Consider the following 14,938-nt stretch of genomic DNA (forward strand, 5'->3'; position numbering starts at 1 on the left):
AATAACACAAAAACATATCAATAAAATTACAGTATTACAATTTGATTACTTAGTTTTTAAAGAAAAGACAAATATCTTTTCATTGCTTATGTTCATCTGCAGTGGTTTACTTTGGAGAAAAATCACAAATAATGATTTTAAATGGAGGAAGATTCTCCCCAAGGTATAATTTGAATGCTGAAATCACAGTTCCCAATAACTCTTCTGCTTAATTTTGATTTATCACATACTATGTTCTCTTATTTTCTTTGCATTTTTCTTGTTTTCTTGTTAAGTTAAGCAGTGAGCCATAGACATTTCTGAAGCTGGGTTTATACCTTTGCTTAAGTCATAATTTATTTTATCTATGATTTTACAAATAAGCTACAGTGACTGAATTCAAACACCAAAACCAAAACCAAATAAACCTCATGCTAGTTTAGTCTGTTATGTAACTTCAGCTGCTTATCCAGTTGTGTATTTTCTAATCTTTTTTTACAAATAAAAAATTGGGTAGCATTTCATGTAGTGTTATGACATGTACAGTGCTCTCCTGTCAAGATCCCTAGTCGAACGCATTACATGAGAAAACCCAAAATTCATGCATTTGTACCGCATTGCAGGATCTTACAACTTCTTAAGATAGAGTAGCATGTATTATTAAGTACATTGTCCAGCCTGAGCTGCCAGATCCTAATTTTTAGTTCCATGACAGTGCTAGATGCCTCCTTGGTATATGTTCATTAGCAACCCTTTCTTTCAAGTTAAAAATGAAACTGCCAACTAGAGGGGGCATTGCTCAACTCCGTTTTAAAGCCATTGAGCCAGTGCTGTCCAAATATATTTCCATAGTGATGTGGCCAGCATCACGTCATGGAGTGCTGTTAGCTTCCCACCAAAGTGGTACCTATTTGTCTACTTGCATTTGAATGGTTTTGAACTGCTAAGTTGGCAGGAGCCAGGACAAAGATGGGAGCTCACCCCATTGTGTGGCTCTCGGGTCTTGAACCTCGGCTGCCAGCTTCCCAGCCAACAAGCGCACCATCAACATTTATAATAAAGCTGTAAATCAACATGGACCTGAATGTTGTGGTTCCCCGACAAATGCGCACTTGACAAAAGCGCGCCCGACAAAAGCGCGGCGACAAAACTGTGAGTTCTAAATCGTGCCGATGAATGAGCGCAGAAGCGCGCCGACAGAAGCGTGCTCTAAACCTAACCCTGAACCTAACCCTTACCTTAACTTAAATCGTGCTTCTGTCGGCACGCTGTTGTCGGCGCGCTGTTGTGGGCGCGTTGATGACTTCGCGGTTTTTGCACCACGGTTTCGTCGGGCGCGCTTCTGTCAAGCGCGCATTTGTTGGGTCACAGAATGTTGTACCCCTGACAGTCTTTGCAGTATGAATCCCACTGTCTGGGTCCTTTTTCTGACCAACACATTTTATTAAAAGGCAGACGCATTTGTAGCTGCAACTCCCTTCATCAGACATACAGAGCAGTGAGACAGATTTAGGATTTACATTGGGAGGAACTGTGGGGAAGGGAAAGAGAAGACAGATTGATGATTCAGATGCAGGTTATGTGTGAGATAGGTAACAAGGACATTATCAATTAACAATTGTGGGATGTTAAAAATCCATTGTGGCAGTTGCAACATTTTTAGATTGCCTTAAACATTTTGCACTTCAGTAACCGCCCAATTGTTAAAGCCTATTTTTCTCCCCAAAATTGTAACCTTGAGGTTTGCCATGCAGTAACTGGGAAACCTGAGTACTCTTATATTCCTTTCTTTTTATTCATTACAATAAAACTGTATAATTTGACTTTTTCTGATTAGTTTTTCTGATCACAGCAATTTATCAGAAGCCTAGCCGCTACTCTGTCCTGCCTTCTGAAGAAACATGTGGCTGATATCTTGGCTAAGGTTTATCTTTTTCCAGGTCAGGTGGGCACACTTGCAAGCAAACCCTTTTTGTTTTCTAAAAAAAATATTTTAATATCATTAAATTGATATTAGGCTAGGAGGGTATTCTTGTAAATAAGGCTCCTGGAAGATCATACTTGTCTATTTAGTATGCCGGCTTCCTATTTATTTTTTAAAAGTGAATTTATTTAATTCAAATAAAAAATAAAAAGGCAAGTGGACAGGAAGACTGGAAGGCACCAAAAGAGGCCAAATGGCACCCCGGATGCCATATGAAGAAAATCCCAGATTCCTTATTTTTAAACTCTCTTTCTTCAAACAAAGAAGAGAAAAACAGTGGTTGAAATGGATCATTGTGTTCATTTTTAAGCATACTTAAAAATTCTCTGTAGGTGTGTATTATGGTTCCACCACAAATCTGCGAAGCCCTTATCCGCGGAGACATAAGCGCGAAGACTAATTCGCGCCGTTCTCAGCGCTAAGGAAAAACGCGACCTTACCGCGATGACATAATCGCGGAGGGCAAATTCGCGCATTCCCAAGCACTCAGTACCCTAACTCTAACCCTAAACCTAACGCTAAACCTAACCCTAAAACAAACCCTAAAACAAACCCCTAAACCTAACCCCTAAACCTAATCCTAACCCTTACTTGAAGTCGGCTTTCTGCTGCGGCGCCGTTTTAAAGCGCCCTTCTGTTGCCGTGCTGTTGTCGCGGCGGTGATGACGTGCGGTGATGATGTCGCGGGTTTAGCGCCGCGATTTTGACGAGCGCGGTTTTGACGTGCCACGGTGTATTATTGCAATCTGACCTCGTTGTGCTTTGAAGCAACCAAGAAAAGTAGATCTTGCTTACTTTGAGTAACATATGTTGCTCTGTTCTGTGGCATATTTCCTATTTTGTAAGCTCAGAGAAGGCTGGACTGAAGGGAAATACTTGGTTGCAGAAGGCATGAGACTTTGTCGGAGAAAATACATAGTCTCCACTGAGGTTCTAAATTAAAACAAATCTGTTTAAAAATGTTTTAAAATCCTTTGATAAGATCTTCTGAAGTATCGGCTGTTTTTAATTGAATATCTATTTAATGTAAAAGAAAAAGAAAACTATTTGTGACGTGACACAAAATCCCTCAGAGGTGTCCACTGTTTGTAATTGAATATCACACTATACAGAAGAGCATTCTTAGAGGATCATTTTGTTTCTCTAAAAACAATTCTCACTCCATTCCAGCTGCTTATTTTCAGGCCAATGTTTGCAATTCTGGTTGTTTCTTGCCCTCTTCATCAACAATTTTAAAACAATGATTGGGGAAGATAGAGGTGCAATAGTACAAAAATGTTGGGGGATTACGAAGTTATTACCATATTATCTGGATTCTCAAAAATTCCATAAAGGAAGCAGAGCAATTATACAATAAAATCTCACATGGAAATGGTTTTACTGAGGCCAGGAAATTAAACACTATTGTCCCAGCTAAGAACAATGTAAGAAAGGTTTGGTAGGGCTTAATGTACAAGACAAGAAGCTATTCTACACTGATCTCTCATGGTTTCCTACAGTAGAGGTGTTGGAAGTTATGCTCTGGAGTTAACAGAGCATATTTCCACATTGGAAGAATGGGACTACAAAGCAAATTAGGTTGCTTAAGGTCTGTTGCCTAAGCAACTCTTATTTGCCAATGTGACAAAGCTTCTGTTTTTTTCCGTAGCAAGTTGTAGAAGATATAATTGAGGAAGAATTGTAGAATTAGATCTGTACATTGCCAATGCATTTCAGACCATATTGTTTTTATGAAAGAAAAAAAGAAAGCATTTATTTACTTCTCCCTGTTAAATTGAGAGTTCCACACAAAACCGCGGTGGAATAAAGCGCGCTCAACAAAAGCGCGTACGTGACGTCATCACAGCGCGACGAAAACATCGCGCTGTGAGCGGTAAATTTAAATTTAAAGCGAAAACCTTACCCTAACCCCCCCAAACCTAACCCTAAACCTAACCCTTAACCTAACGCTAAACCTAACGCTAACCCTGAACCTAACCCTAACCCTAACGCTTAACGTAACCCTAAACCTAACCCTTAACCTAACCCTAACCCTAACCCTTACCTTTATGTGAATCGGCTTGCTTTAATTTTATTTTAAGTTTAATTTAATTTATTTTTAATTTTTTTCGTTGCGCTGCTGATGACATCACGTACACGCTTTTGTCGGGCGCGCTTTATTCTACCGCGGTTTTGACGGGTCACGAAATTGAGTACAGATGGTTCTCGATGTACAACAGTTCGCTTAGTGACCGTTCAAAGTTACAATCGCACTGAAAAAAGTGACTTACAAATGATTTTCACGCTTACAACCGCTGCAGCATCCCCATGGTCATGTGATCAAAATTCAGGCGCTTGGCCACTGATTCGTATTTATGACCATTGCAGTGTCCCGGAGTCACGTGATCCACTTTTTGTGACCTTCTGAAAAGCAAAGTGAATGGGGAAGTCAGATTCACTTAACAACGCTGTTACTAACTTAACAACTGCACTGATTCACTTAACGAATGTGGCAAGAATGGTTGTAAAATGGGGCAAAATTCATTTTTTTAAATCAGTTTTGTAGTTGTTTTTTAATTTGTTGATCTTTCTTCCTTTTTTGCTTTCCTGCTGTTTCCCCCTTTCCTCTAGCCGATTATACTATAAATCCCATACGGAGTAGTATTCTGATTTTTCTTTCTCTTTTAATTCTTTCGTGAGCCTATCCATCTTTGCACATTCCAATATTTTTTATTGCATTTTCTTCTATTGATGTGTAATTATTTTTCCAGTCTTGTGTGAATGTAATTCTTGCTGCCATGATTATGTATAGAATTAAGTATCTAATATTTTATTTCATAATTTCCTTTTATAATTCCTAACAGAAATAATTCCAGTTTTTAGTTCAATTTGGTGTGTGGTAATCTCCTCCAGCCAATCTTTTATTTTTTTTCAATATAAGTCACTTTTTTCAGTGACATTGCAACTTTGAAAGGTCACTTAACGAACCGTTGTAAGACGAGGACTATCTGTCCAGTGTTTTGGATTTGATTCAGAAAAAGTGATTCATCAAGATAGAATGCGTCTGAAATTCTTCAAATGAGTCGGGCTCATGGATGCCCTTTGCAGCCATTGGTACAGTTTTTGGAATTGATTCTAAACTGCTACACAGCTTTAATATACAGTCATGCAAATGACTAGCGTGTGGGTATATAAAAGGATTTTATTTGATGGGCTATTTTATCTTTTTGGCATTTATACTGTGATCATCTTTCAACAAATGTAATTATGATAATCTCTGTTTTGCAATAATATTTGGAGAGAAGCGAGTTACATACCCATTGCAGCAGTGCAAACTAAGTGGAGTCCTTTTTCAGTTTTTCAAGATTACCAATTGGTTTTGTCAGTTTACCTAATTTGGGGAGAGCAAATCCAATAAAAGGCAAAAATATTGAAGGAAATATTTTTGTTGTTAGATACTGTAATGGTAAATTTGGACGAAGCAAGGAGTGGTGGATACATAGAGCCTCATAATTTGCTGTTAATAGGATTTTTGAGTCACCTGGTATTTTCCAACTCTTCATTTTGCCTATGATATTCAGATGTTTATACCTCAGATCTAAATAAGTTGCTCAAATAATTTTGCCAAGCCAATTTAAAATTTCACTGATTTACTAGCAAATTGATTTCCACAGTAGGTGTTTTCAGAGCATATATAAGCTGTGATTTATAAAGATGAAAGAGAAAGAGAGGAGATAAACTGGTTGTTTATATGTCTGTTTTAGCATTATACTGACCTTTGTGATTTAGATGGATTGCAGTTAGTTTGACACATTTTTTTAATTAAAAAAAAGAAACAAAACTTAAAACGTGCCTGATGTTTTAGAAAGGGATGTTTTGAGACATCAGTATTTTTCTTGATTTGTTCCCATCTCCAAACACCATCTATTACCTCTGGTTTACAGCAGAGATCATCAAGTAGAGGTACTCACAATGCATGATCATGTCTGTGGAACTCCCAAATTAAATATAAACTATTTTTGATAGGGACGCAGTGGCTAAGACGCTGAGCTTGTCCATCAGAAAGGTCGGCAGTTCGAATCCCTAGCACCGCATAACGGAGTGAGCTCCTGTTACTTGTCCCAGCTTCTGCCAACCTAGCAGTTCGAAAGCACATTAAAAAATGCAATAGGCATACAAAATGTCCCATCGTTGAATGTTTTTACCCCAAAATAAATTGTTTTAACTTTGGAATAAATTACTGTATTCCAGGTGCAGGAAGTGCTCAATTTACAACCAATTGTTTACCAACCATTCAAAGTTAACAAGGACACTGAAAAAAGTTACTTACTTTTATTTGATCATCATTTCCAACCTTCCAAGCCAGCTTCCAACAAGCAGAGTCGGGGGGAGGGGACCCAGATTCACTTAACAGCTGCAATGATTCGCTTAACAGTGAGGCATGACTCACTTAACAATTGCCTTCCTTAGCAATTAAAATTCTGGTCCCAGTCATAGTCATATGTTGAGGATTATCTATATTGCAAAAGGGATCAGATCCAGTGGTGGGTTCCTACCGGTTCGGACCAGTTCAGGCAAATTGGTAGTGGTTTGGCGGCCTGGGTCGCTGGAACCGGCAGCAACCCGGGCCTGCTACGCCCCCAAACCAGTTTCCTGGGCGGCGGCGCCATCTTGTTTTTCAGTTCAATTTTAATTGCAGCGCGCATAGCGCACATCAAGCACACGCAGCACACACATCAGGGAACCGGCAGTAGTGCCTGCCGGAACCCACCCCTGGTCAGATCTCAAAATCAACCAATCCATGGGTCAGCACCTTCGTGGAACACTCAGATTGGTTCATTCCCTGGTTGGAATAGTTCATTCTAGGATTGGAACATTGCATGATATTTTACATGTCCCTACTTAATACCTAGCTGTTCAAAAGCACACAAGCGTGAGTAGATTAATAGTTAATTAATAGGTACCACCTTGGTGGGAAGGTGAGAGCATTCCGTGTGCCTTTGGTGTATAACCACAGAAATCGTCTTTGGACAAGTATGCCTCCCTTGGCCCAAAAAATAGAGATGAACACTGCGCCCCAGAGTCGGACATGACTGGACAAGGAAATCTTTTCCTTTTTACTTAACACATTGCTGCCCACTACTAAGATTGACTTTTGAAATTGGCTGTATTATCCTAAAATTAAATTAGAACAGGATGCATGATGCTTTTTTTACATGTATTAAGTTATTCCATATAAGCTTCTTATTTGATTAGCTAGCTAGCTACATTTTATTTTTAAGTCATCAGCATGAAAAATTGTGGGTTTTTTTTTTCATTGTGGACATGTTGGTATAATTTGAATGCATCCATATTTAAACATAATAATTTCCTGTTTTGTATGTCGTATAAGGAGGATTAGGTACATGCAAATTAATCCCTTTCCCCCTTCATTTAACAGAGGAAAATCTTTAAAAAAATTCTTGTCCCATTACTGGAACGTATTTACATCGTAATTCTTTCCTTGGTATTCTTTGGACCCTGAATATACTTATTTAAAATTATTATTTTAATTTCTGTTAAGAATTTTTCTTCTGAAACTTTTTTTCCTGTACAGATCAGACATTATAATTATGATTCTCCAACAGGTATTTTCTTGTCTCCTATCCCTAGTGAGGGACACAGAGTTATTTTTTGTATTAGAATGCTGAACAAATTGAGCTACATTGAGTACCGAGATTGAGTTTAATGTTTTAATGGAACTTTTGTGATACTGTTTTAAAATATTAAGCTTAGTAAAGAACATGGAGAAGAATTTTTCAGTGAAATGCACACAGTAATTTTTTTCAGATACTCTATGCTAATTATCTTTTTCATTCAATGCAATGTGAACTCATTAAATAGAGTTAAAATTAGTAGTTTCGATAATTTTGATGATGTCGTGCTGATATGTTTTTTCTGTGTATTATATTAAATATTTCTGGTATGATTAGTCAAAATTATAACCGATTCTATATTTGCACCAAAGACAAATTCCTTGTGTGTCCAATCACACTTGACCAATAAAGAATTCTGTTCTGTTCTATTCTATTTGTGAATTTTCAATATAAATTAGAGACAAAGGACTGGAAGAATAGCCAGTTAAAAATAGCAAAATAAGCTTTATTTCAACTGATGGGTTTAATTTTTTTTAAAATCAGAAGAGTATTGTTTGAAACGTATAGATAGCGTTTTGAAAGAACAAAAGGTGCTGACTAAAATTTGTTTTGTTTTGCAGATTGACGCCTAAAAAGCTAACGTGACCATGGGAGATATGAAGACTCCAGACTTCGATGATCTGCTTGCTGCCTTTGACATACCAGATATGGTTGACCCAAAAGCGGCTATTGAATCTGGCCACGAGGATCATGACAGCCATATAAAGCAGAACGTCCATCCGGAGGATGATTCCCATGCACCCTCCTCATCTGACGTGGGTGTAAGTGTCATTGTGAAAAATGTGCGGACAATTGATTCCTCTGAAGGAGCGGAGAAAGACAACCACCATTCCACAGGCAACGGGTTGCACAACGGTTTCTTAACGGTATCCGCTCTAGAAAGTTTTAATAAAGAGGAAGGCAAATCACTCAAAGACGAGGGCACCGTCTCGGAAAATACACTGAAAGAATCTGCCTTTAACCAATTTAGTCCCATCTCAAGTGCTGAAGAGTTTGACGACGATGAAAAAATCGAGGTGGACGACCCCCCAGATAAAGAGGACATGCGTGGAAACTTCAGAACAAATGTATTAACAAGGTCTGTCTCCCAGCAGGACTATGAGAAGTTAAAAGTACTTGGAGGAGAAAACCTGATGAAACACGGAGTTGCAGGTTCTGGTAATTCTGATAAACCCAAGGTGTCTAAAAGAGACTCGGAAACAAACCCATCGCCTTTAGGTCACTATGAACCCTTTAAAGCTAGGAAGATAGATGACAAGCTGCTTAAAGAAAACTCCGAGAAGGTCCTGGAAAACAGAGCAGTCGATGGGAAAATAAATACGGAGAAAGGAGACTCAACCCTTACCAGTCTTTCCCAGGCTAAAGCAAAATCCTCAGCAAAACTCTCTTCCTGTATTGCCGCAATTGCAGCTCTTAGTGCTAAAAAAGCAGCCACGGACACTGGCAAAGACCCACAATCCAATTCAAGGGGATCCTCTCCCTTGCAGAAAGATACCAGTGAAAGCCCCCGCGCTGTGGACAAATCCCCCGAGTCTCAGAGTCTCATTGACTGTGCAAAAAAGCCCCCTGTCAAACAACCCGACAGTCCCAGGAGTATATCAAGTGAAAACAGCAGCAAAGGTTCCCCACCATCGCCTGCAGGCTCGACGCCAGCTATCCCCAAAGTGCGCATCAAAACCATCAAGACGTCCTCGGGGGAGATCAAGAGAACGGTCACGCGTGTGTTGCCCGAAGTTGATTTGGACAGCAGTAGGAAACCAGAGCAAGCAGCTTCCATGGTGGCTTCTGTGACGTCGTTGCTATCTTCCCCGACTTCTGCTGCAGTTCTTTCTTCTCCCCCCAGGGCACCTCTCCAATCAACAGTGGTCACCAACGCGGTGGCTTCTGCGGAGCTCACTCCCAAACAAGTCACCATTAAGCCTGTGGCAACTGCTTTCCTTCCCGTTTCGGCTGTCAAGACGGCAGGGTCACAGGTGATCAATCTGAAACTCGCAAACAACACCACGGTGAAAGCCACCGTCATATCCGCTGCTTCGGTGCAAAGCGCCAGCAGCGCCATCATCAAAGCCGCCAACGCTATACAGCAGCAAACAGTTGTGGTGCCCGCCTCAAGCCTTGCCAGCGCAAAACTTGTGCCAAAGACGGTCCATCTTGCCAACCTTAACCTACTGCCTCAAAGTGCTCAGGCCACCTCCGAACTCCGCCAAGTGCTCACGAAACCTCAGCAACAGATCAAGCAGGCAATAATTTCCGCAGCAGCGTCTCAGCCTTCGAAAAAAGTGTCTCGGGTTCAGGTGGTGTCCTCTCTCCAGAGCTCTGTCGTTGAAGCTTTCAACAAGGTGCTCAGCAGTGTTAACCCCGTCCCGGTTTATATCCCAAACCTTAGCCCTCCTATAAATGCGGGCATCGCTTTACCCACACGCGGTTACAAGTGTTTGGAATGCGGCGACTCCTTCGCCCTTGAAAAAAGCCTGGCCCAGCACTACGACCGGAGGAGCGTGCGGATTGAAGTCACCTGTAACCACTGCACAAAAAACCTGGTTTTCTATAACAAATGCAGCCTCCTTTCTCATGCACGGGGTCACAAAGAGAAAGGGGTGGTGATGCAGTGTTCCCATTTGATTCTGAAGCCGGTTCCTGCCGATCAGATGATAGCTTCTCCCACAAGCAATAGTTCTGTTACGTCGTCCATTCTTCAGAATCCGACCGGAGTGGGCACCCACACCATAACCAAGATCCAGTCCAGCATAACAGGGACAGTCATATCGGCTCCTTCAAGTACGCCTGTTCCGCCCGCCATGCCTCTAGATGAAGACTCTTCGAAGTTGTGCAGGCATAGTCTGAAGTGTTTGGAATGTAATGAAGTTTTCCAAGATGAAACGTCTTTAGCCACCCACTTCCAGCAGGCTGCAGACTCAAGTGGACAAGTACAGTATCTTATGTTTACATTCCAGTATTTTTGCCGTGTGCAAAAAAACCTTTGGATGGGGGCTTTTTCCTAGCTTTCTTATAAGCGTAAACTATCTTTATAGCAGAGCAGTGGAAGGGTGGTTTTAAATTGGGAGGAATTGTTTGGAAATTGGTTACTGCTTTGGAAGGACAAAAGTGGCTTGGAATTCCTACTTAGTCCTTTATTCAATTAGAATATAAGGATATAGTTATCTCTTTAGATCGATGCTGAAAAGTCAGAACTGAGTTATCATAGCCCAGAAAACAAAAGGTAAAGTCAACTGTAAAACAGTAAAACGGTGTTTCTTAACTCTAGCCACTTTAAGAACTGAGGACTTCAGCTCCCAGAATTCTGGGAGTTAAGTCCACACATCTTAAAGAGACCCAGTTGGGAAACACTGCAGTAAAACATTTCTGCAGGGTTAGTGCAGAATCTGCTAATGAAGGTTATAGACTAAACCCATAGCTATGGAACTAGCTCATTTTCCTTGTCTCTGTGAGTTTTGTTGGGATCTGGAAATGGAGTAAATTAGAAAAAAGATGCTACCTTTCTCTCCACACCCTTTTCTGCCTTTCTACAGATTGTTCTTGTGGCTCCAAGCAACTTTTTTTTTTTAAAAAAAAGGTTAACAATGGTAGGAATAAGCATTATGTAAATTACAGGTCAGGCCCCATTACATGATTATCGGTTTACATATAGCGTTCTCCAGCATGATGATTGTAGATTATCAGGTAAAAAAATGTGTGGTCTAGTGGTTAAGGCACCAACCTAGAAAATGGAAAGCAGTGAATTCTACTCTCTTCTTAGGCATGAAAGCCACCTTGGTTACTTTAGGCCTGTGATGGTAAACCTATGGCACCTGTGCCCGAAGTGGCACGCAGAGCCATGTCGACTGGTAGATGCGCTGTCGCCCATTCATTTTCCTGGTTTCTGGCACGCATGCATGCGTGATGATTGGCTGGCCTTCATGCTGAAGCAATGCCAGAAAGTGGAAGAGCTGGTCTTCTGTTTTTCAACATGAGAATGCGCGCCAGCCAGTTGGTCGTCACGCACGCATGCACACCAGTAAACAAGTCTAGCTGACTGGTGCACATGCACTCACTGGAAACTGGAAGTGCATTTTCTGGTGTGCGCATGCCCCCTGGCTGGCGCACATGCGCCTCTTCCGGGTCACATCCCAGACGAGTGCGCATGCGGGCTCCCTTTTCAGCACTTGGTGCTGAAAAGATTCACCATCACTGCTTTAGGCCAATCACCAGGAGACTGTGAATTATAGTCCCAGTTTAGGCATGAAAACCAGTTCAATGACTTTGAGCCAGTCACTCTCCTTCAGCCCAACCTACCTCCACTGGGTTGTGGTTATTGAGAAAACAGGAAGAAAATGGAGTAATAGATATGTTTACCACCTTGTGTTATTTATAAAAATAACAAAGGGAATATATAACTAAAAATAAAAGTGCAGAAGGCAACAATTCCTATAAATCTTAAAACACACAATAGAAAGAAGCTGTTTGAGAAATAGCTGTGTTAGAGGTTTTGTTGGCATCATTACTGAATATGCCATGTTGGACATTTTCAACATGGATAAATATGAGGGAATGAAAAGCAAAGTGGCAGCAAAAGATAGTTCATTCTTTGCTGAGGTTTAAAGGGTTTTTTTCATGTGACATTTGGTTTTGACAATCAAGAGTTACTTAACACATTTTCTCTTTTTATAAGTGCTTGAATTAATGTTAAGCAAATTTTGCTATTTACCCAATTTGCATAATGCAACCTTATTTATGGGAACTTTCCAGTTCATCAATCAACTGATGTAACCATTTCCTTTAAAAAAAAAATCTCAGTTAAGCTTTTTCTATATATTTTCCTTATTCTGGCCTTTAGTCTTTTTAGCAATATTTTTGCATGAAATCCATATAACAATATGTCTGCTGTGATATATAGGCCTCTCACTGTGTGTGTGTGTGTGTGTGTGTGTGTGTGTGTGTGTGTGTGTGTGTGAAGTTGGCAATTAATAGTCATTGTTTCCTTTTACATGGCAGATTTTGTGCTTGGCTCAACATCTTCTATACTAAATGGGTTTTAATGGGATAGATGGAATAACTCTATATCCTCTACCAAAATGGATTTTGCATTAAGGATTTACAGTGGTGGCAACAATACAAACGAAACACCCCAAATGTTAATATATATTCTTCCAAATAATTGACATTTTCCTACTTACTGACAACAAAAGCCCAGCTATCTATCTTTACTTCATTTCTTTAAGCCTTCTTTGGCAATTGACTGTCCAAGTAAAAAATGTGGCACAGGCTTTAAAAAGAGAAAATACTGTAAATGGTTGTACATTGTATGCAGAAAAACTATCCAAGGCCTCTTGTATGCCTCAGAGCCATTTATGTTTCTTCTGGGGAAGAAAAAGAACAAATATAGGTTCTCAGTCTGAATAGTTTTTATTTCAGCTTGTGATAGATGTGGAGGAATAAGAACAATTCCATTTAAAATAAGCGTTCCTGCAATTTTTCCCTAGCAGCCCTTGGTTTCATATTTATTTATTTAAAACATTTATACAGGTAGTCCTTGACGTATGATCTCAGTTATGACCCCAACTTTTCTGTTGTTAAGCAAGACATTTGTTAAGTGAATTTTTCTCCCATTTTACAACCCTTCTTGCCCAGTTGATAAATGAATTACTGCAGTTGTTAAGTTAGTAACATGCTTTCTTAAGTGAATCTGGTTTTCTCATTGACTTTGCTTACCAGAAGATCTCAAAAGCTGATCACATGTGACCCCAAGCAGTGGTGGGTTGCAGGCGGTACACCCTGGTACGGGCGTACTGAAGCCTGCCCAGAGGACCGTGTACCGGTACGGTGCTCCAGAGGGCCCACCTGCCTGCCCCAGCTACTTACCTGTCCTTTAAGCCTTTGGCGCTTATGCGCATGGCGCATACAGCGCCTGCGTGACTCTCAAACGAGCAGCTGGAACATCACGGAAGCGTCACAGACAGGTACAACGCGCATGCGCGTGTGCCGCTGGGCCCATTCCAACCGTACCGGTTGGAACAGGATCCAGAATTCACCATCGACCTCAGGACGTGGCAACTGTCATAAATATGAATCAATTGCCATGTGATCTGAATTTTGATCACATGATCATGAGGATGTTGCAGTGGTCATAATTGTGAAAAACAATATTACTCGCTTTTTTCAGTGCCATTTTAATTTTGAACAATACTGATTGATGAGAATTGCATTGATCAAGTGTTCCCTACCTACCTACTGTATTTCTCTCTCTCTCTCTCCCCCTCTATCTACCTATGTACCTACCTACTCTATCTCCCTCTTCCCCACCTATCTACTGTATTTCTCTCTGTCTCTACTTCTCTTTCTCTCTATCCCGCTACTTACCAACCTACCTACTCTCTCTCTCTCTCTCCCCCTACCTATCGGCTGTATTTCTCTCTATCTCTTTCTATTTCTCTTTCTCTATCCCTCTATCTACCTACCTACCAGTGGTGGGTTGCAGGCGGTACGCACCGGTATGGGCATACTGGAGCCTGCCCGGAGCACTGGGTACCGTTCCGTTCCGGTGACCCCAAGCAGTGGTGGGTTGCAGGCGGTACACCCTGGTACGGGCGTACTGTAGCCTGCCCAGAGGACCGTGTATCGGTACGGTGCTCCGGAGGGCCCACCCGCCTGCCCAAGCTCCTTACCTGTCCTTTAAGCCTTTGGCGCTTCCACACGTTGCGCACCTGCACAACGCTCTGCCGAGCAGCTGGAGCATTGCGGAAGCTTGCAAAGGCATCGCAGGCAGATACGACGCATGCGCGCATCACGCATGTCCATATAGGTGACGCCGGGCCCATTCCAACCGTACCAGTTGGAACGGGATCCGGAACCCACCACTGCTACCTACCTACACTCACTCTCTCCCTACCTACCTACTGTATTTCTCTATCGCTCTATCTCTATTTCTCTCTCTATCCCTTTATCTACCTACCTACCTAACTACTCCCTCTCCCTACCTATCTACTGTATTTCTCTCTCTTTCTCTCCCTCTCTCTCCCTCTATCTATCTACCTGCTTTTTTTTTAATTTGCCTTTTCAAAACCTTGGTGTTTTCTTATACTCCGAAAAATATGGTATTTAATTTCCAAGCACTAATGCTTATAATAATTGGCCCCATGCCATTCAAGATTTTAACAATTATCTTAAGGACTACTATGGGGCATACAAAGCTCTTGAATTTCATTATTGACATTTGAAACTGCTTTCAGATCACTGCTAATATCATTGGAATGGGAAGAATGCCGTGACAGAGTCATTTTAGTGATGGTGCCAGAATTGTAAA

The 14,938-nt window shown here is 41.0% G+C and overlaps 1 protein-coding gene across 2 annotated transcripts in view; it reads left to right on the forward strand.

The window, feature by feature from the left end:
- ZNF532 (zinc finger protein 532) overlaps positions 1-14,938 on the forward strand; it is a 76,169-nt gene that overhangs the window by 19,294 nt on the left and 41,937 nt on the right. For both annotated transcript variants that reach the window (XM_087715368.1, XM_087715369.1), the window contains exon 2: positions 8,199-10,565. In XM_087715368.1, the coding sequence (XP_087571494.1) occupies positions 8,226-10,565 (2,340 nt within the window). In that variant the 5' untranslated portion in view covers positions 8,199-8,225. The remainder of the gene's footprint in view (positions 1-8,198; positions 10,566-14,938) is intronic.

The sequence above is a fragment of the Thamnophis sirtalis genome, unplaced genomic scaffold, assembly GCF_051295495.1.
Source record: "Thamnophis sirtalis isolate CommonGarterSnake01/CBP01778 unplaced genomic scaffold, rThaSir2_p1.2 scaffold_5, whole genome shotgun sequence".
Taxonomy (NCBI): Eukaryota; Metazoa; Chordata; class Lepidosauria; order Squamata; family Natricidae; genus Thamnophis; species Thamnophis sirtalis.